At 35.0% G+C, this 27,762-nt stretch overlaps 1 protein-coding gene across 3 annotated transcripts; it reads right to left on the bottom strand.

Annotated features, from left to right (window-relative positions):
- Positions 1 to 405: 405 nt before the first annotated feature.
- On the bottom strand, positions 406 to 26,602 carry RNPC3 (RNA binding region (RNP1, RRM) containing 3). 3 transcript variants are annotated; one of them, XM_044914084.1, is made up of 15 exons: positions 26,257 to 26,602; positions 24,738 to 24,785; positions 19,290 to 19,408; positions 18,609 to 18,692; positions 17,905 to 18,016; positions 16,767 to 16,835; positions 15,078 to 15,220; positions 11,536 to 11,661; positions 10,352 to 10,500; positions 7,378 to 7,539; positions 6,236 to 6,330; positions 6,088 to 6,146; positions 4,062 to 4,194; positions 3,082 to 3,153; positions 406 to 596 (listed from the first exon to the last, which is right to left on the bottom strand). In XM_044914084.1, exons 1-14 carry the CDS (start codon positions 26,449 to 26,451, stop codon positions 3,094 to 3,096), a joined length of 1,554 nt encoding a protein of 517 aa, XP_044770019.1. In that variant the 5' UTR covers positions 26,452 to 26,602; the 3' UTR covers positions 406 to 596; positions 3,082 to 3,093. The 3 variants fall into 3 exon arrangements, with proteins under 3 accessions (XP_044770019.1, XP_021545729.1, XP_044770018.1); XM_021690054.1 differs by having other exon boundaries at positions 447 to 596; positions 10,352 to 10,503; XM_044914083.1 differs by lacking the exon at positions 406 to 596 and adding an exon at positions 1,873 to 2,065 and having other exon boundaries at positions 10,352 to 10,503.
- Positions 26,603 to 27,762: the final 1,160 nt, after the last annotated feature.

Raw genomic sequence — 27,762 nt, 5'->3', positions numbered from 1 at the left:
ACACCCTTATGTGATAATCTGATCGATTTGGGGGCACCAAAATAAAAGACTATATTAGGGCAAGAATACAAATTTCCTAAAGTGGGGAAAATCTGCCACTACTAAAAAAAAACCCAAAATAAACAACAACAACAAAAAACAAAAGTCATAGCCAGACAAACAAAACCACTCCTAAAATAATTACAAGAAATAAGAAATAATATTACTATAAAAAAGTATGTTTAACTGCATTGGTATCCAGGTAAAAATGAAAAGAAGGGCAGAGGGCAGTATCTGTAATCATAAAAAAAAATTTCTATTTAGTATTGTAAAATTACCTTCAAAATTTTATGTAATTATCAAATTACACTTTCCAAGTGTATTAAACAAGATAAAAAAATTAAGAACATTATTTTATTGGAAAGAAAATAATTTATTATATATGAGGAAGATGATTAAAATACATGTAATATATCTCCAATAAAATGATTTAAATGCATATAGATTTAATTTTTAAATATACTTTAAAAGCTGTTACGCACAGTTCCATAGTCCAGGTGTCAATTTCTTCTCCTTAAAGTTGGAAAGCAGTTGGAAGACATGGAATCAGAAGGAACCTAAAACATCATAAGAGTTCATTAAAAATAATTATGATTATAAAACAGCTCATTAGCTTTTAGTTATTTTAAAACACATTCATATTTAGAAAATTAGTGAATCATGTCAGTACAAATTTTTAATTGTCTAAATAAACAGCTTATATAGAAACTGTGATTTATAACATTAAACATTTTAACTGTCTCTACAAAAAACAGCAACTTCAATATCTAATTTTTTGTACTCTTGAATGATAATAATTATTAACAGAATTTTGAATTGCTTTCCTAGTACTACCAAGAGCAGGATTTGCAAAACATGCAGAGGCTCCAATTCTTGATTTTCCTACTTACAGAAGGTTGGATGGCTAGGTTGGTATAAGCACCTAACCATTTTAATCTAACAAATTAGTATCCAAACTGGTCAGCCCTTGAACTACTAAAGATACCTTTTCAAATTAGATTCTTGGTCCCATTCCCAGAAATTCTGATTTATTAGTTTTAGGAGAGAGTCCAGGAATCTTTAAATGTAAAAATCCTTCCTCAGTGGTTCTCAACCTTGGTCACACATTAGGAGGTTTGAAAAATTCCAGTATGTGCTGTGCGCCAGTCCAATTAAATCAAAATGAGGAGAAACCCTGACATCAGTACATTTTAGCCTGTTTTTTTCCTTCATCAGATTTTTTTAAGTTTCCCAGGTGATTCCAAAATGTGGCCAAGATTAAAAACCACTGTTTTAGGTAATTCTGGTCATCAACCAGTCTGGAAACCACTGTTACTACATATACCTACCAGATTGTTTCTTTTCACTTAAGGTGCTACCCTGAGTCAACATTATGTCTTCTTCCCTCTGTTCCTCTTTTCTCATTCCTTTTGTTTAGAGAAAGAAAGAGGAAAAAAAAATACTTCTACTTGCTATCTATCTCAAAGGAAGTATCAATAATAAAACCTCAGATATGAAGTCTGCTACTCTTGGAATTTACAAAGAAATTCAGTTATTTTTTCTATATACTTTTTTAAAAGAAAAAAAATCCTTTCCCCAAATTTTACAATACGTTATATAGAACACCTAAACCAGATACATCATAAAACAGAAAGCATATGTTATTGAATTAGGTTTAGGAAATACATAAATATAAGAAACAAGACTAAATTCTGTGTTGAAGCAGATGCATACATTCTCCAAGTAAGTAAGTTGACCTGATTCACTAACTTTCCCTAGAAAAATTACATAACCTCAAGAACAGCATAGAAAATTCAGCAACAGATCTAAAAAACACGTAAGTGATTTGTCCAATCAACATTGGTAATTTTAGAAATATCTCATTTGAATAAATTAGAAAAAAAACTATTGCTTAATCCGAATCAATGGGTAGGGGAGGGACAAAACATTTCTAGGAAAAACAGAAAACACTGCCCCAAAAAGGATACAACAAGAAAGGATACACTTTGTATGACAGTAATACAGCAGTATTTACGCAGGAATGCTTCTAAAGAAGAACAGCAGAATGCAGTTTAATTTTTTTTCTCAGTTCTCACATTAGATTTATAAATAAATGATTTTTTTAAACACACACTGAAAATTGTTAATTTTTAACCGTTCCACTAAGGTATTTGTAAGAATTCTGACTACATCAGTATAGATCACAAAATTCAAATATTCAAGGCATTTCACAAAAGGAATAAACATTAAAATTTTCCCTTAGTTATATGATTTTTTCAGCTTAACACCAGTAAAGCTGACTGAGTTAACTTCATGTTCTTCCAAATATAAAGGCAGAAAGATTTAAAATAGAACACAAAGAATATATTTCCACTCAGGTTTCTTAAATCAATAGAACACAAACTTTGAAGTTTAAAATGGTTAATTCTATCATTTTTATTCATTAAATTACTTAAGTATGCATTAAAATTACTTGTTTGAAAGGCAAAAGATTTCATTCCACAAAAAAATATGTAAATACTTCTGTGACATGTGCAATCAGTAACGCAAATTCTTAGGCCCCATTAAGAGTGACCAACTGGTCTTGGCTTGGTGGACACTTTCCCAGTCTCAGCACAGGAATACTGGCATGGTAGACTATACAAGGCTCCTACTCCAGGTCTACTGAATCAGAAACTCTGGATGAGGGTGAAGGAAGCCTAGCTGTTTTATCAGCCCTTCAGGTGACTGTAATACATGTTGAAGTTTAGGAACCACTGCTTTCCTATAGGTTGAAAAGTTTTAAGACAAAGACATATTCCCCTCATAAATTCATTCTCCAAACTTAATTTTACATACACTTGGGCTTTATTCTGTAGTTAAAATTTTGAAATTTATTGGGAACTAACTGCACAGACAATGACACACACAGAGTGATAGAGACATGGATGGATAGATGGATCAACTGATCAATTATCCTTTAAAAACCTTAGGAGATACCTGAATTATCACTCTAGAAGGCTTTTATACTTCATTTTATCTCAAGAAAGTCTTGTTCTTTTATTATGTTATATCCACACTTACCTTCATTAATTTTTAACACTTCCTTTTTCCTTCTTTAGAATCTTGTTTTGGTCTAGCAGATCGAGCAAACTGCTAATATTTAAAAATTAAGGTTTCTTTCACAAACAGGACAGTAGTCTTCTCTAAATAATTACTAAGAACTTCCTAATGTAGGGCAGGAGTACAGTTTTTAAAATGTATCTCTTGTACTTGTCTTCCTACTCTCAGCTATTTGTCAAATATTTTTTTTATTTTTGAGTGCATCCTACCTGCTGCCCATGATTTGCAGAAGTAAAAAATTTACCTTTTCTTTATAATTATTTTTTACATCTGGACCTTCACTCCATCTATCCCACTGATTTCTAGTTTGCAAACTGCATTAACTACTAAAAGCAGAATGTTTAATCAATATTTTGGTTGTTAAAATTTTCAAATAGAAATATGAATTGTAATATCTATAATAAAACATAAAAGAGTAAAACTACAATGAATCATTTTTTTAATGACTCCAAGTATATTTGTAGATACTGTAGTGTTTTAGGCTTAGCCTAAAAATGTACTTCGGACCTGTATAAATGAAATGTTTAGACATGGCTAAATTATAATAACCTCATGCTACTGAGGTTCCTTTATTTTCCAATAAAAATCTAACTACCCATATGACTCAGCTAAGTATGTTTATAACTGAGTAAGCTAGAATACCAGTTGTTGAGATTTCTAAGGGATAACTTAAAAATTAGTTTCAAGGGGTGCCTGGGTGGCTCAGTAAGTTAAGTGTCTGCCTTCGGCTCAGGTCATGATCCCAGGGTCCTGGAATCAAGCCCTGCATCGGGCTCCCTGCTCAGCAGAGAGCCTGCTTCTCCCTCTCACTTTGCCCCCACCCCGGTTCTGTTTGTGCTCTTTCTCAAATAAATAAATAAAATCTTAAAAAAAAAAATAGTTTCAAGTATACCCTTCTACTGAAAAACACACTGTCTTTGGAATGGATCATTTAAGGATACAACCACCATAGGTTTTCCAAAAAGAACATATCCATTAGCTTCCTTTAAAGCTTTTGCTGCTGCTTTTTCATTTGGAAGTCCAATGAAAGCTTGTCCTTTCATGCGACCTTCTTTCATCAAACGTATATCAAACCTAGGAGTCAAGGAAGAAAAAGCGGTTTTGATTTGAAGAATATCAAACAATTGTGATCACGGGAATAGAAATGTGTTGAACATTTAAAATGTTTGCCATTTCAGAGTAAAAATGACTATACTGTCTGATTAGAACATTACTCGGACTTTCTAAAATTATGTTTTGTATACTGTTCTAATTGATTCAAAGTAAGTTTGATAATAAATTTATATATATCCTTCTAAAGCTCTGTTAAGTGTATTTATGTAAGTTAAAAATTATAATATTAGGAACTCTAAAAACAAACTTAAATTTTTATTTCCTATCTCTATATTTAAAAAATTTCATACAGCCAACTCAATACTATCTATTCAAGTGACAAAAAAACAACTATATAACCAAGAATAGAAAGGCTCAGAGGAACCACAGAAAAGTGACACAGAACTTCAGAGTAGAATATGACCTTATTGATCTAGTCAAAATCATCATTTTATAGGTGACGTCTACAGAGAATGCATGACTTCTTCAAAGTCATAAAGACAGCTAAAATTAGAGTAGAAACACAAACCAGATTTTTTATTCCCAAGTGTAATGTTCTATTATTCCATAACATGTTCATTTTTCAACATTTTTGGGAAAACGATATTCAAAAGTCAGAAAAACCAGACCATAATTTACAACTAAAGTACTTCCTACAACTGCAATAGTCTATACAGAGCATTAAAAAATGCAGTGACTTTTTAAATTCACACAATTACTCCCACGAAAAGCAATTATTAATTTATCATTTTGATGTATATAGCTTTTTCCATATAGAATTATTTTCCCCCTCAAATTTTAATTACAGCAACACTAAAAATAGAGGAATGTATACAAATATTTATGTACATGAAACATTTCATACATATTTTTTTCTGTTTCTTATAATCATGATTCAAAGGTAGCAACAAGAAAAAGGACTAGTATTTTGCATGCATAGCAAAAGAAACTTTTGGTATACTGGTTAAGAAAAGATATCTGCCACTAATGAGTATAAATAGGCCAGATAAGACATCAAAAGATTAAAATAAAACTTAGTTCCAGTTATCCTCCATATTACCTCCACTCAAAGTCTTATCTCTTTACCTTTTCTACTTTTCCCTACTTCTAACTTATATGGCCGAGGGTCTTACATACTTTGGAGCTAGCTAATTATGGCATTTTAAAGAATGAAATTCTAATTCGAAACATTAGCTTTTATATCATTTACAAATCCTATCCCCCTTTTGCTCTCACAAAATTGGGAGCCTTGCTTAATTAATGCAGACTAATTAAAAGAAGGGAAGCTACTGCCAAGGTTAAGAATCTGAAAAATTTTGCCGGACTGCTACTTATACTCCTGAATGAGTCATTAATGCAGTTGTTTTCAAAATGTAGTCTTTGGACCAGTAGCTTTGGCATCATCCATGAGCTTTTTAGAAATACAAATTCATAGGCCCTACCTCAACCTCAATGGACCCAGGAAACGCTTTTACTATGCTCTTCAGGTGATTCTTATACAGGTTAAAGTTTGCGAATCCCTGCTTTAGAACTGGGGATTAAGGCTGGAACTTATGCTGTTTGTATATTGGAACTCAGTCATAAATATTAGTGTGTGTATTGTTTAGGCCTGCTTACATGCTACAAAGATAGAACTGAATAGCTCCAACAGACACTGTATGGCCTGTAATAAAATAAAAATATAAAATATTTCTATCTGCCCATTTATGAAGAATTCTGCCGACTACTGCTTTAGACATCTAATAATTAGGCAACATAAGAGCATGTCTTCCTATAATTTTTATCTCTATAGGGAAAGTGCTGGGATTAAAAAAAAAGGGCTAATTTGTAACAGATAAAAACAAAACATAATTTGAGAATATGACTCCCACTTACATTATCCGTTGTGTTTCTGAGGAAAAGTCAACATATCTCCCAAAAATAAATTTAAGGTCCTAGAATTTTAATAAGAAAAAGACAAGTAAGAAGGTTCAGGGGGAAAAAAAGGTAAAACAATAAAGTCAATTTACAAATTTCTATTTACCTTTTCTTGAACATGTTTAGCTAAATTCTTTACATAAATTCTACAGTTCGGTTCACCAGGTTCGTAACTTCTGAAAACTGAAAGTGTTTCCATTTCTTATTAAAAGCAAAACAAAAGGAGGACATACATTAGGATATTTTCATTACTTTTCTCAAAGAAAAACTATAAAAACATTCAAATACAAGTGTTAAATAGACAAAACAAGCATTATGAAAATGTCAAAACCATAACCATTAATAGCAATGTTCTTAATAAAAATACTCATTAAAAATCTGAATTGATAATACGAAAATAAGCTTAAAAATTTCAGGCCATCTAAAATAACTAAAACTTGTCCAATAAAATATCTACTACTGAAGCTCCTTTATGATAAAGTTACCTTATTAAAAAAAGACTGAAGCAAATAAATAGGTTATCAATCACTTTTGTCATTGTCTTGCTTTAAGTCAATTTCCCAAACCACCAGGCACCAACACAGTCAGATGTAAGAACGAATTACTCAAACCTAATCAAGTAATTCATACAAACTGTGGCTTCTACCACTACTCCTAGTATCAATAATCAGTTCCTGACAACAGATGTTCTATGCAAAAATGCTAGTTGGAAGTTTATTTCCCATTATTACGGGAAATATTGTAACATGCTACATGTAATCTAAAACCCCTAAATAATTCCCTAAAATGTACTAAAAGCAGGAAAAATTCTTTAGAAGAAAACTATCATGTTAGGATATAAAATCCTTAAACACAGACTTTTAATTACCAAATAACTGAAACTATTTTTTTTTTTTAAACAACTGCTTTGCATGCATCTCAAACACAGAATTGTAATGATATATCCACTGTATTTGGAATACAAAACTCCAGACCATGGGCCCCTTAATTTTTTTAAAATGTTATATAAAAAGTTCTCGGAATGAAAACAAAAATATTTTTTCCATAGATAGACTGAGAACACTGTATCGAGAGATACTTTCCTCCCTACAAAATATGGGTATTAAAACCAAAAGCAGTGATTAAAAACATTAACTGGGAAGATGTTTTGATATATATCCTTTAATTAAGGTAAAGAACATGAAGAGATTTGTTGTTTCTGACACATCAAAGACATAGAATAGGCACTGGTTTATTTCATGAAATTACCTTCTCTAGAAATTCTGCCTTTTTCCAACTCCCTTCTAGAAATACATTCTGATGGCATTTCATCACAGTCCTCTTTAATCTCTTCTGTGATGTTCAAATTAGGTTTAGGGAAGATTTTTCCAAATCCTACATTGGGTGCATCACCTCCAGGAGCAGGTAAATCTAAAACATTAGATTAACATTAACATCAGCCATTAAAAATTCCTACCCTTCAAAACAGGTTTTGTTTTCCATTTTTAAAGATATCTTTTGGCACTAAAACTCTTAAGTGTTTTTCTCAATGCTTTAGAACAGGGGTAGGCAAACTTTTTCTGTAAAGGTTCAAATAGCAAGTATTTTAGGCGTTGCAGGCCATATGGTTCCTGTCATGGCTATTAAACTCTGCCACTGTAACATGAGAACAGCCAGACAATAGCTAAGCAGCCAAATGGTTGCTTGGTGGGTCTACTTACAGGGTCTGCAAAGTGGAAAGAAAATGAATTCATTTTCAACGTATTTAGTCTGAGGTGCCAGAGGGGCACCTCGAAAATGTAAAATGTATTGGGCAAGATAGGCAGAATGTGTGTTGGGGGGGGGTCAATAATAAGTATTCTGTTTAACCTATCCACTTTGAACTATTAATAATTATATGAAATAAATCTGTAGTTCATTAAATAAATTACATAATTATCAAAGGCATTCCGTAATGGAATGTGCTCATTCAAGATTATTCATACAGTGGGTTTGAAGACTTCATAGTGCTACACCAGAATATTATGAAACAGCCTTCAATCTTCAATCTTATCAAAGATGATTAAAAGATTAAGATCAGCATATATGCTGAAATCATAAGACAAATGGAAATTTGAGGATACCAAAAAGCTTCATTAAGCCTTTCCCCACCCTCCCACCAAAAAGAAGTCAGTTCTACTCTTAGAACCTATAAGAAGTGAAGAAAAACAAGTATTCACACTCAAGAAATTACTCAATTAGGAAAATTCAAAAACACCACAAATTTTTAATTTCAGATAGCAACATAATGGATTTCATTTACAAAACATGAATTTTAGCTTCAGCAAAAATTAAACTGGCACAGTAAGGATAGGGTTAAATATTCACTAGAAAAATTCTAGTCATACTACCAAAAAACAAGCAAAAAACTAAAAAGCTATGAAAATGATGCAAAGAATATGCTAAACTTAGAATTATAAAAAGTTTCTTTATAATGTTGAAAAACTGTTGTACAAACAGATCTCCTGTGGCCTGAAAGTATCAATAAGAGAAAAACTTAAGACTGCTTCTCCTGTTACTTCAACTTTACTAATTGACACTGATGTAGAATGGGAGGACTGTCATCCTCTCATACTGGTCTACACCCTTGAGTAAATTAAGCTTAAAAAAGTAAAAATTTGTGTCTGGGTGACTAACATGAAATAAGAGAGAAAAAGATACAAAAAGAAAAATAGAAGTATTGAAACAAAAAAGCTATCTGTGCCCTACCTACTGTTCACTTATTCAACAAACAATAGCAGCTAATTTTTAGACATTTGCACCATGCCAAGCATTTTATTTTACTTGGATCATCTTGTTTGTTTCTCATAGCCAATATTTATCAACTGCTCTTCTGTGATAGGCACTGTGCTCTGGGGCAGGGGTTCTGCACATGCTGCCTCTCTGGTGGAGACTATGATCCAATGGCTGACCCAAGCCCACCCCTAATGCCAGCAGGGCCAGGACAAGAGTACAAATGGAAGCCTCACACCATACACTGAAATATTGTAAAGTTACAAATCAAGTTTAACTGTTAAATATGTTCTATTCTCCTTAATAATAATAATAATAAAAGCAACTATCTGAAAAGGCAATGCCTTCTCACTAATCTTGGAAAAGACAGGAATTAAAATCAGTTTTTCCACTCACTACATTTGCAAAACTTACTGGAACTCTGATCGCATATTCACACAAATGCTCAAAGATACATGTGCAAAATGTATGTTCCAGTAGTTTCTCAGATAGTAAAAAAACAGGAACAACCTCAACTTCTATCAACAGAGCATGATTAAAGATTCATACAACTGTACTATGCAGCATTATGCAGCCATAAAAAAAATAAGGTATGTATTTTTATGTTGATACAGTAAGCTACTCCCACTAGACTTTAAACTCCTAAAGATCAGAGACCACATCTAGCTTGTCCTTTAGTGCCTAGCACAGAGCCTGCTAGGCTGTATGCTTTCAGTAAGTCAATATTAAGTCAATGGCAAACACTACATAAAACACGATGCCCATTTAAAACAAGAGGAGAAAATGTGTTTACACGTGTATAGGATAAGGTCTGGAAGAATAGCTATATTCCTAATTATTAACAATGGTAGTGAGATAGGGGACAGACGGGTTTGAGGTGGTAAAATTTTTTAAATTTTTACTTTATATGCTCCTGTTTTGATTACCTTTTCTATAAGTTTGTATTATTTATCAAATTAAAATTAAGGAACAAAGGAATGCCATTATATCAAATTAATGCCTACAATAAACAGAATATCTGTAATTTTAATAAATTGTCTTTTAAACTTAAGAACAGTATCTTAGTAATTAATCTTCCATGTCTTTTGGATAAAAAAATATTTACATGAAATCTACAATACACGTAACAGTCACACTGCTTGTTTCCTAATCAGTAATTCAAATATACTAATAAAACCAGAGAACATCACAACTAACAATGAAAAAATAAGTCAGTAGAACTGTTTTATTGTATTTTTCATGTAAACATCAGCAAAAACAAGACTCAATTTCACCCTAAATTACTAGTAAAAGGCAACAGTAATGGTTCCATCATTAAGCATTAATTTTAGTTAATGAAAAAGTTCAAAATGGATAATATTCCATGACATTAAGGAAGGTTAACTGCATATTTTAAACATTTAATTCTAACACAAAAAGCAGAATGAGAAGAATTTTTACACAGCATATTAAAGAACTAGAATGTGCTTACCATAATTTTGTTCTTCACGATTTTGTTCTTTTTCTAGATCTTTCTTAAATGCAGATGGCATGTCAGTAGATATATGAAATTCAATTTTCTTAATACCTACAGGTTGTGGTTGGTCAAATACATCTGAAGGTAACAGCACTGGATGTAAACTGCTGTTTATAAATAGTCACAGTATTACTTGGCAATTGCAAATAAAATCCTAAGTAAAACATTATTCCCATTTACCTTAAATTTAACACTGACAAAGCACTCACAATACCATAGGCATTGCACAAAATATCTTACATTTAATACTTCAATAAATCCTAACAAATTTGCTAATATGGATACTATTAAATTACTAGTTAAATAAGGAGACTGAGATTAAAGGATATCACTCATTAAATGACAGAGACAGTACTTGGGGACTACTGATTCCAAACTTAAAGATATTTACCAATATGCAAAGACATTCATTCTATTTTTAATATAAGCATTTTTATGTTCTGTATTCTACATACATAAATAAAGCTATGCTGTCCAACAGAATTGCCACTAGCCACATGTGTCCTAATGAGCACGTGAAATATTGCTGCCCAAATTAAAATATAAATATATAAAATACACAACAAACTATGACAACTTTGTATTAATTATATGCTGAAATAATATTTTGGATATAATGGGTTAAATAAAATATATTATCAAAATTAATTTCATCAGCTTTTTAATCCTTTCATGTGGCTACTGGAAAACTGAATTTGGTTCACGTTATTTATCTTTAATTGTTCAGTGCTGCGATAGAGATTAAAAGCATGCGATGTGGTATCAAGACATACGTAGGTGAGAACCATACATTGGTGAGAAAGATACATCATATTTATACTTAATGTGAAATTAAAAAAAAAAAAAAAACACAGATTAGGACTTATTCCTTCAAAATGGAAAAAAGATTTCTAACAAACTCCTTTCTCAATTTTTGAAGTTACTTACAAGTTCAAGGGAAATTTACATTGTAGAATAGCTAAATGAAATTAAAATTGCAATTCATGTTAATTTTATGTGATTAATATATTAAAATATATAGAATCCCACGGCAAACAGGCAGGTAAAATGTCTACCGTAATTGTTTACAAATGACATGGTTTAAGCAAGTAGACAAAGTACACAGAAAACCCTTATTTCATAATCCAAAACAAAGTTACCTATGTGGAGCAGATGAAGGTGTTTTCAATATATCCTTTATTTTTTGCTTTTTTCTCACATGGTGCTGCTTTGTTGTTTTTGGCCTTTTGGGCTGAAGATTTGCTAGTTCCATTAGTTTGGTCATTCTACATTACGAAAAGAGGAAGTAAAGAATTCTTCATGTACAAGCATGTAATATAAACTATAAATTATACATGTTATATTATAAATTATGATCTACATAGAAGTATAGTTTCTAAGCCATCAATTAAGATAATTTAAAATAAGCTCAAGTTCTAAATTTCCTTGGCCAACTTTTATCTTACTTTAAAGGAACTGAGAATTTGAGAGAGAGAGAGAGAGAGAGTGTGTGTGTGTGTTTGTGTATGCACACGCACAAGCAGGAGGAGGGGCAGAGGGACAGGGGGAGAGAGAATCTTAAGCAGCCTCCCTGCTGAGCATGGAGCCCAATTCAGGGCTATCTCTCAACCCTGAGATCATGCATGTCATGAGCAGAAATCAAGAGTCGGATGCTCAACTGACTGAGCCATCCAGGTGCCCCTCAATTTACCTTTTAAAGATATGTTTTATTATGAAAATTATTAGTTGTCCAAATAAAATGGCTGCACTTGATGCCAGAAAGTTGAACAGGATACAGTAATACAACCTATGTAACTTTATTCCTTTTTTTGACTAATATTCAAAAAGACCTTATAAATACAGTATAATTATTTTAATTCTTATTCTAATTAAAGAGTCTAAACTGAAGTTATTTTTATTTTAAAGCATTTTCAAAATCATTGCACATGAATCATTTTATGAACAAGATAACTTACTTGAGAACAAAGTTTTCAATACTATCTTTGAAGTGGCTTTTTATAAGAAACTATCAAGCTGTGATAATTGATACATTGTACCTAGTTTATCTTCATTATGAGTGTAATATTTCAAATAGATCCTGTCTAGGCATTTTTGTATCTTCCACAGAATCAGACACAGTGTTTCCAGAGCAGAAGCTCACAATCACTAGTCACAGCTCTATTTCTACAGTTACATTTGTGAAATTTGAAAGCAAAATAAACATGCACACAAATTGCAAGAAAGGAGAATGTGGATAAAATAAGCTTTAAACCAAGTAAAGAAAAATGTAATAAACACATGCTATACATTTGTAAAGTCTCTTAACAATCAAGGTTTGCCCAAAATTTTATGAATAAATCCAGTTATACAAAACATGTTTCTATTCACAAATTGCTCACCCAAAATAGACTAAGCCTCTCAACACTGCCAGGCATAAATTAGGTAATCAATAAATACTTGCTAAATAAATAGTATGGTTTTGTTTTTGTTTACATTTCCCAAAGATAGAAAAGCATGAAACATTGTTTTTGCAAAGACTTTATTCTCATTACTCAAGATGAATTACTTGCAGAATTCCTCACTACATCCCTAAATAGAAACCAGAATAAAAAAAAAAACAAAAAAAGGTTTTGGCCAGCCTGCATAAAGCATTCCTGAAATTACTACCACTATTTTATAAAGAAAGTAAAATGTACATAGGTTATGTAATGAACCCAACGCAACACTTTATACCGTTCTTTATTTGGCAACAAGTTAGTCTATCAAGAACTGCCAGCCTTCCTAAATGTCTCTATTCAAGACACCCCATTCACCCCATTTTTGTAGTTTTGGCTCCACCTACATTTTTAACTCTTTCTCTAAAAAGAATGCATACTGAGAGAGTACTTAAGTTAACATTGACTCAATAATAGTCATATTGTTGTTGATTATTTGTAAATATTGCCTGGAGTCTCCACTTGGTTGTTTGTTTTTTGTTTTTTTTTTTTTAAGGTTTTTATTTATTTTTTTGACAGTGAGACACAGCAAGAGAGGGAACATAAGCAGGGAGAGTGGGAGAGGAAAAAGCAGGCTTCCCACTGAGCAGGGAGCCAGATACAGGGCTCGATCCCAGGACTCTGGGATCATAACCTGAGCCAAAGGCAGATGCTTAACAACGGAGCCACCAGGTGCCCCTCTACTTGGATTTTGACTCATGTCAACCCCTCCTGTATCTGACTTCTGTACACAGTTACCTAAGATTCTCATCATTTGGGGCACCTGGCTGGCTCAGTTGGAGCATGTGACTCTTGACCTTGGGGTTGTGAGTTCGAGCCCCACACTGGGTCTAGCAATTACTTAAAATAAAAAAACTTAAATAAATAAATAAATAAAAAATTCCCATCATATGCCCATAGTGGTCTTCTAGGCTAGAGGTTGGCAAATTACTGCCCTGGGACCAAATTCAGCCAGCTGCCTCTTCCCGTAATCAGAAAGTTTTGCTGGAATACAGCCACATCCACTCCTTTAGGTATTGTCTGTGACTGCTTTCCTACTACAACAGAACTCTTAGCCCTATACAGAAAATGTTTAGCAATTCCTGTTCTAGGCTATGCTGTGGATTATACACCTGAACATTAACCATTTACTGCTTTTCACCAGAATCTTTAAATAAAAGGTATGTAGGTTGTCAAGAACAACCAATTAAAAAAAAAAAAAAATTCATCTGCATTAGTTACTACAAATTGTTCTGTATAAAATCCCACAGAAATGCTCTAGAAATTTATTCTGAGAATAAAATTCAGGGGAATAAGCTGAAAAAAAATACGAATACAATCCATTCTTATTCTTGTTATTCAAGATAGTTAAAGTTTTATGAAGTCTCCACAAAGAATCAGTGAATAATGAATCAATGCCCCTCCGGGGAAGTCAGGATTGGGTTCCTGCAAGCCTATACTCTTAGCATTTCACCAACTGATCAATACACACCTTGTTTCATGTGTGTTTTTGTTTAAGGACACCTTATTTTATATATTGTTGATTCACTAACATTGAATTTACAGTCAACAGCACTATAATTCAACCCTGAACAAGGCTTATCTAACAGGTTTTCTCCATTAGGAACATCACAGCCTTCTTGATTTTGGAAACATTAGACAGCACCTCAACACTATGCTTGGGGACCAATTTAAACAGCAAAATCACCAACAAACATCATAAAAAATGTGAAAGGCTTGGTATTAAATAGACCACAAAAAGGATACTTGTTTACAGTATTGGAGATGAAGTAAGAAGACAGCATGTCACCCTGTTCTACCTCATCTAGGAATGTGCACGTCAAGCAACTCAAATTTTTCACCATTCTGTGCATGCCCACATTGGCAAAAGACCATACAAGCACTATAAGTATTGATTTGGGGATTACAGATAAATTTTAGCATGTGGGGATATTCTCAAATACATAATCCACAAATAACAAGGATCAATTGCACTTCATAATACTATAATCATTGATCTAAAGAATTACTCATAATCCAGAAACTTTTCCTTAGGTCTCAGATCTTAATCTATACCTATTATATATGCTTGAGGGGTTGGGGAGTTGGGGACAAATTTTAATGACCCCAAATTATGAAGAATTATAGGTAAAATTTAAGAAGAGCAAAAGAATCTGTCTCATATTCTCTTCTTAAAATCTAAACAAATATTATTTGATATTACAAACCTTTGTCGGTCTTCATTATCACTGCTTTCATATTCTGATTCTATACTTGATAATTCCTCATCCTCATCTGGCAAAGGAGGTTCCTCTGGTGGCTGAGGAGATGCAGGTGGAAGAGGTGCATGTAATGGCATATAATCTTCATACTAATTAAGAGAAAAACGGTAATCATATGGTAATCTATGATATTTATAGAACAGAAAAAACATTTCCACTCAGGTACATTATTCTCATCTCTCTCCGTCATGATATTCTTTTACACATTCAACACAGATTGAGGGAACACCTGCTACAGAAGACTGCTAGTTGATCACAAAACTTGTTTCTTCTTCCTTGGCACCTAGCTGGAGTAAATTTCCAAACCTCCTTTACAGTTGGATTTAATCATGTAACTGAGTTTTAGCCAACAGAATGCTAGCATAAAAAAAAATCCACCCATAATCATCTCTTCCTTCTTGATCTGCAGGATGTATGGTAATGCCCTCATTGATCTGGGAATGCACATAGTGAAGACAAGTGAAATTTCTGAATGACCAGAATAGAACATGATTCTGCCCTACTTTTGGAATACACTTGACCATGTACAAGAAATAACTTATGCTGGTTAAGTGACTAAGATTTGAGTTTTATGTTAATAGCAGTTAGCTTATCTTCAAAGATATTCCTGTAATGTGCCAGACATTTAAGTGCTGGGATTACAAAGGAAAATTATGAAGCTAATAGTATATACATTAGAAAAGCAGCCAATATGCAATAGACAACAAAAAAGGAAATTTTCTATTTAAATGTTAGGACTCAAAATAATTTCTCATTGCTATTATCTAAACAAGTACTAAGTACTGTAACAAAATAGTAACTAGAATGATTCAATAGCAGACATAGACTAAGTTACAGATAGATTTGCACAGTAAATTTGAATAAAAATTATTAGCAACCTTTCTTCTCTTCTGCAAATGAAGCTCTATATGCAATAACACCAGAACAATGGAAATTTTACATAATTTTGTTAAGTGCAATTATTTTATAAAATGGCAGAACATTCTGGGTCAAAGGATTGAACAACACTGGCAGAAATGAGGGCCTCTATTACCAAAAGCATCTCTTTCACATTCTGACTTTCTCCTACTCATAGTTCTCCACTTAACTCTTACTAGCATATTAACTTTATATTTGTCCCTTAATTTCAATGCACATTAGAAGTTAGTGGCGCAATATTTGTGAAGGTTAGCCTCAATAATCCCACCTCAGGAAGAGAAGTTGTAATCTTCAAAATTCTTTTTTTTTTTTTTTTAAAGATTTATTTATTGAGACAGTCTGGGTGGCTCAGTTGGTTAAGCATTTGCCTTCAGCTCAGGTCATGATCCCAGGGTCCTGGGATCGAGTCACGCATTGGGCTCCTTGCTCAGCGGGAAGCCTACTTCTTCTTCTGCCTGCCGCTCCCCCTGCTTGTGCTCTCCCTATCTATCTCTCTGACATATAAATAAATAAATAAAAGATTTATTTATTTATTTATTTAAGGGGGACAGAGCGAGAGGGAGTCTTAAACAGACTGCACTGAGCACAGAGCCCAATGAATGGCTCGATCCCATGACCCTGAGATCACGACCCCAGCTGAAACCAAGAGTCAGATACTCAACCAACTGCACCACCCAGGTGCCCCATGAATCTTTAAAATTCTAAGATATTTCTTACCATGGGAGGTCGTGCAGTAATTGGTCCAAAAGGTGTGGGCAAATTCATTTTATTCATAAGATGAAGCACCTTAAAGCAGCAAAACATTGAAAATCACATAGTAAAATGGTAATTCAACTCACATCTTGTATTTTATGTACTTTAAAACTTTGCAATAACACTCCTGGTTTAGTGCAAAGGCTGGCCACTTCTTGCTTTATCCCAGAATAGGGCTATTACCAGCCACTGATATATCTCAGATTACCCTTCCTAAAATGTGTGTCAATTCTACAAATACTCATTATTCTCATTATTAAAAATACCATGTTCTTGCAGTAAGTGCTACCAAAATGTTATATATTTCCCCAATTACTGCGGAATTATGAAACAAAAAGTACATTAAAGAAATATCTATAATTTGTACTTAAAAGTATCATACTACTGTCAATACTTTCAAGCATTTGCTGAGGGATCCACTATGTTTTTTCCTTTAAGAAAGAATCTCCATTAAAGGTATATGCTCAAGTAACAAAAATTACCAGAAGTTATATTTCCCAAATTATCTTATGCTTATTAGTATTAATATTAAACACATTAATAAGTTTAAGCCATAGTCTATAAAAACCTTCACTTGAATGTAGTAGTATTTCATTACATTTTGCAACGGACTTAACCGCCACCCACATACATATACTAAATCCTAACCCTCAATGTGATGGTTTCAGGAGGTAGGGTCTTTGGGAAGTAATTAGGTCATAAGGGTAGATGTCCATGAATGAGATTAGTGTTCCTTATAAAAGGGACCCCCAGAGAGCTTTCTCTCCTTTTTTCGCTAGGTGAAGATACAAAGAGAAAATAGCCATTTGCAACCCAGGAGAGGGCCCTTACCAGAACTTAACCCTACTGGCACCCTAATCTTGGAGTTCCAATCTCCAGCACTGTGAGAAATAATTTTCTGTTGTTTAGAAGCCACCCAGTCTATGGTACTTAGTTACAGCAATCCAAACTGAGAAGACACCTTTAAATAACTGTAATATCACTGCCTGTTAGAATTAGTCTGATTAATGCTATTACGAAAAGTATAAAAAGTAGCATGGAAAATAACTTACCAAGTTATTCAAGCATTTATTTTGGGAAAGTTAAGTTTCATTCTACTTACCTGTACATAGAACTTAGGCACACTTGCCAAAGCATTTACTATGTTTGCTAGGATTGTACTTGAAGGTGGTGGGTACATATACTTGAGGCATGAATTCAGAGGAAATGTCAGCCTAAAAAATATATTTAAAATGCTTATCATCTTTTAGTAAGTTTCGTATCAATAACGCATTTTTAGGTAACCTGATGAAGTACATAATTGCTCAAATAATTCAGTACTTTTAGATTCACCTTGTTCCTTATAATCCCAAATAAGTACATTTAAGAAGAAATTTGCTTTGGGGTGCCTGGGTGGCTCAGCTGGTTAAGTGTCTGCCTTTGGCTCAGGTCATGATCTCAGGGTCGTTCTGAATGACTTTTGGGCCAGTGGGCTCCCTGCTTAGCGGAGTCCCCTCCTCCCTGCTCATGCTCGTGCGTATGCTCTCTCTCAAATAAATAAAATCTTTAAAAAAGAAAAAAAAGGAAATCTGTTTTTTGATTGCACTAAAGAAAAATAAGGTATTTCTTACCAGAGCTTATTTTATAGCTCTTAACATTTTAATGGACCCAAATTCAGTGACAAACTCTAATAGCTCAACATGTTTAACCAATATATTGACTTGACACAATCCTTTAAAATCTCTTATTTGTAACACACACACACACACACACACACTCAGAACAACAAAACCAAAAAACAACAAAACACAAACAAAAAACACTAACCCATGGTTTGGTGCAATTCCATTTTCTATGGTTAAACAACCAAGTTCTTTCTTTTCTTTATCATCTTCCACAGGGTCATCAGATCTACAAAATACAGAATCAAAGTTGATCTTATCTTTAGAAATAGAGTAAAAAATTGAGGGTTTGTTAAAACTCAGACTGCTGGGCCTTATATTCCCCTTCCCAACCCCCAAATTTCAAATTCAGTAGGATTAGGGTAGGGCCCAAGAATCTGTATTCCAATCAAGATCCTAGATGATGCCACTGGCCCAAGGACTACTCAGAACCACTAGTGTAAGGCAAATTTGTAAAGGTTTTATAACTACAAAGAGTTACTGCTGGGAACCAAATACCAGTCTTTGATTTCAAAGGCCATGCCTATCCACGGCACCCTGCTATCTGTAATACAACAAGGATTTTTATACTAGTTATGTTCCTCCACTTAAAGCTGATGCTTTTCACCCCACCCTCTTCCCACTTCACACTGATTAGTTCTCAATATTAAATCAACACTCAGATTCCTAATGCACAATAAGAACAAAAATAAATGTACTGGATTCAAGAGACATGTATCATTTATTATGTCAAATTATTTACTTGCTAGTCTGAAAACAACCCAACAGCAATACAATTGATTAAAAAACACTTTAAAATGTTAGGAAAACCTAACGATCTACATACCTTTTCTTTTTTTCAGGGTCTGAAGGGGGGCACGGGGAATGAACTCGATCTTGCTCTTTTGCAAATTCAACAACTAAAGTATGACCTAAAAGTTTCAGCTGATGTAGTCTTGTCAATGCCTTCAGTTGGAAAAACAAGAGTAGAATATTTGATAATTACATCAAAAGTTGTTTATTAGAGAACATCTCCAAATAGTTTATACATGATCTTTGTGAATGCTGCTAATATTTCCTTGGCTATTTCTTACCCATTTCCAATCTCAGGGTGCTTAGTCTTTGTCATTTATTAAGAGACTGCTTCCTATCACTTAGTAAAACCAAAATCTCCTTAAATCCAAATCTCCTTATACCTACGCAGCTGAAAATGGTTAGAAAACAAACATAATCAGCCTTGACTCACTTTAAACTCATGACCACAACCGCAAATCTCGGGGTGAAACTTGATGCCATACTTATCACATTTTTAGTTCATTTTTTCTACTAATCTCTAAGACACTATTTTGTACTTTCTCCTTGCTCCTCAACCTCACAACATTTCTTTCCCATTCTTTTAGGCTAGGACTTTGCTTCCTACTTTGGGAAAACCGAAACAACCAGATGAGAACTTCAAATTCCCACAATAACTCCTATCTACCAGCTAATGAATCAATGCTATAAGGTATTAATTACCCATGTTTTTATTTAAATCCAGTTACTTGACTTGTATACTAAATCCCACCCTCTCATCTACTCAACAGTCTCTCTTCTACTCTGTATGGGGAGTGTCCTTAACTACATTGCTAATTTTCTGTCCTGTACTGAATCATCCATATTAGCACACAAATATACTTCTACTTCTCCCATCCTAATTTGTTCTTAATTCATCTATTAATCCCACTTTACTCCCCTCCCCCCCCCTTTAATTACAGCTGCAGTAAAACTCCTTAAGAATTATTTATCTAAGCCTGGGTGCCTGGGTGGCTAAGTCTGTTAAGCAGCTGCCTTTGGCTCAGGTCATGATCCCAGGGTCCTGGGATCGAGCCACGCCCTGGGCTCCCTGCTAGATGGGAGCCTGCTTCTCCCTCTCCACTGCTTGTGCTCTCCTGCATGCGCGCGCGCGCGCTCTCTCTCTCTCAAATAAATAAAAAAAAAAAAAAAAAAAAATTATCTAAGCCCTTTACCTACAACTCCTCTCCTCCCATCCAGTCTCCAACTCAAAGACAACAAATTCTGTACTGCCAAGCCAATGGTCTACTTTAAGTCTTCATTTTATTGCATTTAACACAGTTGATCACTCCCTCCTTGATACATGTTCTTCACTTGATGTTGAAACATCATACTTAAAAAAAAAAAAAAATCCTACTCTCCTGTAGTTTTCTTCCTAGGTCACTGGTTTCTACTCCTTAATCTCTTGGCTTGTGCCTTTTCAACTCAAAATGTTGGCATACTCCAGAGTTTTATTATTGGTCCTCTTTCTAGCTACCGTCTTAGTGATCTAATCACCATCCTAAATTTAAATTCCATCGCTATGCTAATAATTCCCCAATTTATAACCTCAGCCCAAGCCTGTTCCGAAGTCCAAGAAAACATATCCAAACTACCAGACAACTCTCAAGTGTCTAACAAATATCTCAAAATTGACACTTCAGAAATTGAACCACTGATATTCTATCCTCATCCCCCCAAATGTTTTCATGTTTTCTATGTGGAGCCTTTCACATTTCAGTTGATGATAACCCCATTTTTCCACTTACTCATATCAAAAATATTGGAATCATCTGTAAGACTTCTTACCCACGTTACATATCCAAGCCATCAAGAAATTTTGTTTGCTTCTACGTTCAAAATATATCCAGAATCTAACCACTTCTTACCGCCTTGGTCCAAACAGCTATCATCTTTGAGCTAAATTACCACCATAACCTGTTTACAGATTTCCCTGTTTTACTCTTCCTGCCTCCCATTTTAAAGATGTAAGTTAGATTATGTTACTGCTTTGCTCAAAATACTCCAACAGCTCCCCATTTTACTCAGAGTAAAATCCAGGATCTTTAGAGTATCTACATGATATGGCATCTAGTTCTTCTCTAACCTTAAATTCTAATTACATCCCCCTCATTTCTGTCTGCTTCAGCCATTCTAGTTTACTTGAACATGACAGGCATTCTCCTACACTAGTGCCTCTTCCAGCCATTACTCTGACTGGAATGCACCTTCCCCAGATATTCCCTTAGCTAATTCACCTCCTTCAAATTATTACTCAAATATGACCCTAATCATCTTAACTGCAACCATCCCCATCTCGCACTCTTGATCGTATTGCTTTTTTTCCTTTTTATTCCATAGCATTTATCATTTTCTAAAATATTAATTAAGTTTATTATTTACAATCTGCCTCCCCTTTTGAGAATATGAGCCCCAATGAGGACATTAAGTCTTTATTTCCTTATTTTTTTTATTCTTATTTTTTTAAAGATTTTATTTATTTGAGAGAGAGAATGAGAGAGAGAGAGCACATGAGAGGGGGGAGGGTCAGAGGGAGAAGCAGACTCCCTGCTGAGCAGGGAGCCCGATGCGGGACTCGATCCCGGGACTCCAGGATCATGACCTGAGCCGAAGGCAGTCGCTTAACCAACTGAGCCACGCAGGTGCCCCTCATTTTTTTTTTTAAAGATTTTTTATTTACTTGACAGAGACAGACACAGCAAGAGAGGAAACACAAGCAGGCGGAGTGGGAGAGGGAGAAGCAAGCTTCCTGCTGAGCAGGGAGCCCGATGTGGGACTCGATCCCAGGACCTGAGCCGAAGGCAGACACTTAATGACTGAGCCACCCAGTCGCCCTATTTTCTTTTTTTTTTTTTTTGTAAATATTTTATTCACTGATTTATCCCAAGACTAAAGCAGCATCTACCACATTGTAAGCATGTAATATTTTTGAACAAATAGACCTGTAAGCCTTAATTAGGACCACAATTTTATTTTACCATCTTTATGCATCCTTACTTGACTCTTTCATTTTCAAATGTTTTCAATAATTTTCAAGTCCCTAAATCAATTCTAAACCTCTTCATTATCAGTGAACCTTTGATTGTCTGAAATGCAGGGCATCTAAGTTCAATTGCTTCAACTTTCTTCTTGGCAAAATGGGTATCACACCTATTCTCATCAAGGATATACAGTTGTTCACTTTTAATGTTAACTAATTTCCCCATCTCGCTCAGCTACTTACTCTATTCTTAAACATTTCTCTACCCTTGTTTTTTAAAAATCTATCAGTCATGTACACTGTAGCCTAAAAGCCATACCGATGCTACTATCTTCTCATTCCTTCTCTACTACAAATGTTTCCCAAAGACATTGACTGGCTCCACATCCTCATCTCTAAGTAAATCTTGACCATAAAACAATGCGGGTTTCATTACCATATTTTATTTATAATACCTTACGCCATATTTACAAGAACCTTTTCTGAGAAAAAAAAATCCTATACATTAAAAAATACATATAATGTGAAGTCTTCTATAATCCCACCTTGACAGAAAGACATTTATTAACAATTTGGTGTACAGCTTTGCCACATTTTTTTCCCTATGCATAAACATATGTACTATTGGATTTCCAAAAATCCAACGTTACATCTCATACCTAATGTCTGCCAACTTTATTCATGTACTCTATCTAGGCCACATTCCTTACTAATATATATTCATTTTACCTCATTCTTTGACAGTAGTCCAGCCTACCAATATACTATAAGGTGTCATTTCCTCCTATTGATGAGAATTTGGGTGATTTCTATTGTTTCATAATAAAAAAACCCTTTACTGATTAAGACTATTCATTCCTCATTTTGTGTCATCACAGGATCTCATCTTCTTAAAACTTTCTTCTCTTTGCAACAAAGAAAGATAATTTCTTTTCTAGTTCTACTTCCTTTTTAACTTCTCCCTCCTATTCTCCTTTCCTGGCTTGTACTTTCCTTTGGGCAACCATATCCATTCACCTGATTCAAGAAACTCCATTTTTGACCCTGTCTTAGCTCTAGAGCCATATTTTTAACTATATTAAAAATATTTCCAGGGCACCTGGGTGGCTCAGTTGGTTAAGCGCCTGACTTCGGCTCAGATCATGATCTCAGGGTACTGGGATCAAGTCCCGGATAGGGCTCCCCGCCCAGCAGGGAATCTGCTTCTCCCTCCTCCTGTCCCTCCCCCTGCTCGTGCTCTCTCTCTCAAATAAATTAAAAATCTTAAAAAAATTTCCATAGAAGTAGCTCAACAACTCTTCAAGTTAATAGGTAACAGTGGGAATTCATTACCTACCTTTGCAAACATCCTCTGAATCCTGCCCTTAATGCCATCTAATGTAATAACCCAAAACCTCAGTCCAAAAATCTCCAAATATTCCCTTTCTTAACCTCTATATCTATAGGGATCACAAGATCTACAAACTCAATCTTTATTGAGTATATACCTACTTTTTCCTTTGTTTTTTTCCTAGACTTATTTGGATCCTTTATCTTGCGTTGGCCATTATAACATTTCTCGTCTTGACTTTCCACTTGGTCTTCTTACCACTAATCTTTTCCGCATCTAATCCATTACATGAACACTACCAGATCTTTCACAGACCTGACCATATTATTGCGCAGCTCAAAAGTAATCATGCCAGAAGTAGTATCTACTGAACAAAATTCAACCCCTCCCTCCCACCCAAATTTAGACTCAACCTATTTTCCAAGTCCTATTTCCATCTTAACCTTTAGTTTTTGCTCTACCTACAACTTTCTATGGCCCATAGATAGCTTCACTTAGTGTTCTCCCAACCTGAAATGCCCATGTCCCTTTGTTTACTTCTCAAAACCCAACTAATTATTAAGGGTCTACCTCAAAGGTCACCTCCTTCGTGAATGCATCTCTAGGATTTATTTTTTAATATATGTATTTTCCCTCTAATACTTAAAATATCTTATTTTGCCATAGTGAGCGTTATCAGTCTTTGCATTCTTTACAACTTATTTTTAATCACATATAAATTACAATTTTAATTTGCTTTCCAGTTAACCTATTCTTTTTTTTTTTTTAAAGATTTTTTATTTTTTATTAGAGAGAGAGAGTACAAGTGGGGGAGCGGCACACAGAGGTAGAGGGAGGAGCAGGCCCCCAGCTCAGCAGGGAGCCTGATGTGGGGCTCGATCCCAGGACCCCAGGATCATGACCTGAGCCAAAGGCAGACGCTTAACCATCTGAGCCACCCAGGCGCCCCTCCAGTTAATCTATTCTTATGCCCAAATACCTAAACTTTGGGGAAGATTTGCCAACTGATAAACCAAATGCAGTCTGTGGGGTAAACTCTTGAAACACAGGTGCTTTTGTTTTTGAAAACGGTAGTTCAACATTATGTTCCACTTTTGAACAAAGATTAGTTAATAGGAAATTGCTGGTAACTTTCATAGTTAAAAAAGTCATACCTTTATAGCTGCTTTTTCATTAGGGAAAGTAGCAAAAGCTGTATGTTTCTGAAAAAGAAATTAAGGTACAAATTATTTCTAATACAATTTCAGTTTTTCATAAGAAATCTGACTTTACCAGCTAACAGTTATTTCACAAATTAATAAAGTCATGGAAAAGGATGGAAAATCGAGATCACTGTAGCTGTTTATTAATTTCAGCACTGTAGTTCTGAATCTTTTTTGGATCAGAGCTCCTTGAGATGACAGCTATGTAGCCTTTTATATAAAGGTGTACACACATATACACCATGTTTTACATACACTTTCAAATAGTTCAACAGACCAGAAGTTTAAAACCCCTACTCTACTAAAGGACAACCCTTAAAGTATCTTCAGTTTATAATATATCTAAAAATCTTAAACTTCCCTCTATACAGCCAAATATAAAGTTTAAAAATGTTTACCAACAAAAAATCATTTCTCAAGTGCATGGTTCCTTTGTGCTTTATCCTTGTAATAAGGGTTCAATGGGAGAAGTCTATTTTAAAATATAAACTGTAAGTTTAAAAACCATCAGAAAAAAATAAACAGTAAATGAATCATTACCGCGGATAATGTTATCAGTTCTTAACAGTGCTTATTAAAGCTTTTACAAGTTGCTTGAGTATTTATGTAACACATTCTAACTTTGTCTAATCTGATGATCCAAGATGACCTAATTAAGAGTACTTAAACTAACCACACAAAGTATTTGTATTTGCTGGTATAGGTGACACTTTGATCAAAATTGGTCAGTCTTCTCAGTACTTCTCAACCCTGGTTGCATATTAGAATCACGTGAGGAGACTAAAACCACTGATATATGGCCGAATCACAGACCATCTTGCAGAAACTTAACATCACCATTACTATTTTAACAGAGAGAAATCCATCTAAAACAAAAGCAAATGGAACAATTGGGTAAATTCTTGTGTAGAAACGTTTTTCTCCTGTGTAGAAACCTTTAATAGTCTTAAAAATATTATTCCAACTGATTCCGTCAGAAAAATTTTTATTAAGAGTTTTTTCCCTAAAAAATCGGGTAGAAATTCTGTAACTGGTTTACTGAAGTTACTACTGTACTTTCTCCTCTGTTTTAATGAATGTCTTAACAGTGGCTTATAAATAACCCAACATTTTTAAAAAGTCCTTTGTACTTCTTATCTGCGAGTACTCTAAGTCTAAAAGAAATGCTCTCAAATTCCGAGGAGTTTTGAGATTCTCAAAATAGGTCAGAAAAACGGATGTAAGCTATTTTCCATTCTTCTGCCTTGACTTTCTCACTGCTCTTTTCGACAGCGCTGTGACATTTAAAAAGCTCAAGACATTTAAAACTTCACTTGGTACGCAAAACATTTTGACCTGAGAGAAGACAGGGAAGACCCCACTACACAAGCGCATTTTCCCACCCTCTTCTACTTCCTTCTGTCAAAGCTTTCCCCCACCCTGAGTCTACCCAAGGGCCTTCGCTGGCGGCTTCGGACGGACGCGCCCTTACCAGTCGTCCCTTATCTGACAGGACGCGCACCGACTGCGCCCCGAAATATTTCAGCAAGTCCTCTTTCTCTTCGGCGGTCAGCTCGGCTGGCAGGTGCCTCACTAGAAGGGTTCGGTCGCCCCGCGGCGGGGAGAGCGAGGCAGAGCTCTGGCATCCTCTTGACATCGGCGGTAGTGGCTGCTCAGGGGCCGCCATTTCCCTTGGAGAAACCGCAACAGTGAAGGCGAAAAACGAGCACGCAGTGAAAACGCGCTAATCAACAGAAGCTGAAGATAAACGAGTATTTTTCCGCCTCGCGCTAAGGATTCTGGAAACAAGGAAGGACCGCGATAGAGGTTCACCTTCTCGCGAGATTTGCGCCTGGGACGGCGGGGTCTTATTCAGAGACCGGCTCCTCAAACTGAACGACTAGGTTCCACGGCGGTGGGAGAGCAAAGTGATTTTTAAATTCTGGGCAGCTGCTGAAGGTATTAAAAACAAAAAATTTCCATGGAGAAGCGCGAGGATTTAAAAAGTTGTCAAAGAAGGAATAAGGGGCCTCAGCCGCGTGAAGGAAAAGGCCATAAACCCAAGGACAGAAGAAACCACTGCTGCGCGTGTGCGAGCCGGGAGCGAGTCTGGGCGTGGCCGCGCGGTCTGGAGCTCAGCTCACTAGGTTCCTGTTACCCGGCCAATTGCGGAAGCGCATTTGACTGGCTGTCTGGGAAGGAGGACTTGGTGTGGGATTAAGCTAACCGGTGTGTGCTTACAGTCTTGGGATGGTGAAACCTAAAGATAGGAAATTCTTCGACTCAGTAAGGTGCACGTAGGTGGGAGAACTTAGTTTAAGGAACAAAAAGTTAAGAAATGTGTTTTGTTTTCTTGAATCGTGCATATAGCAGTCTAATAGGCTCTGGCCAGTGTTCATTTCACGGAATTGGCGGCCTCTAAGGAGATATACCCTAATGAATATGAATAATTATATAGATAAATCGATCGATAGATAGATCTTCATATATTTAATTCTAATAACGACTCTAAGGGGTATACTCCTTCCCATTTTACCTTTAAGGACATTGATGTAAAATGAAGTATAAGTCACACAGTAAATGACAAAGCTGAGATTCCACCCTGCTAGTGTAACTGGGCATTATACTTTAATCCACTATCCTGTCTAGTTTCTGAATGGAGTTAAGGCAGAGATCATCCCAAGAAGTGAATCAGAAATGTCTCCCTCACTCCATACAGTGAGGGCCTTAAGGATTCTAGAGAGAGGTATTCTCTACAGTCTGCTACATTGTGCACAGGGGCTGGAGACCTAAGGACCCTCTGCCTGCTCTTTATTTGCTACTTAATTAGGTGTTTAAAATATAACAGTAAACAATGCAGCAAACTTTTGCTTTCATGCAGCATTGTTTGAGAAGCAGGGGAGGGACAGACTTCAATAAAAACTAGAAAAAGCATGGGAAAACGCGAAAATGTCAGTTATGTAGAGCCAGACCTTGATGGCCCGGTATGTTTGTTTGG

The sequence above is a fragment of the Neomonachus schauinslandi genome, chromosome 4 (genome assembly GCF_002201575.2).
Source record: "Neomonachus schauinslandi chromosome 4, ASM220157v2, whole genome shotgun sequence".
NCBI lineage: Eukaryota > Metazoa > Chordata > Mammalia > Carnivora > Phocidae > Neomonachus > Neomonachus schauinslandi.
Note: the sequence above shows the minus strand (reverse complement) of the source record. Positions and strands in the feature narration are given on the sequence as shown.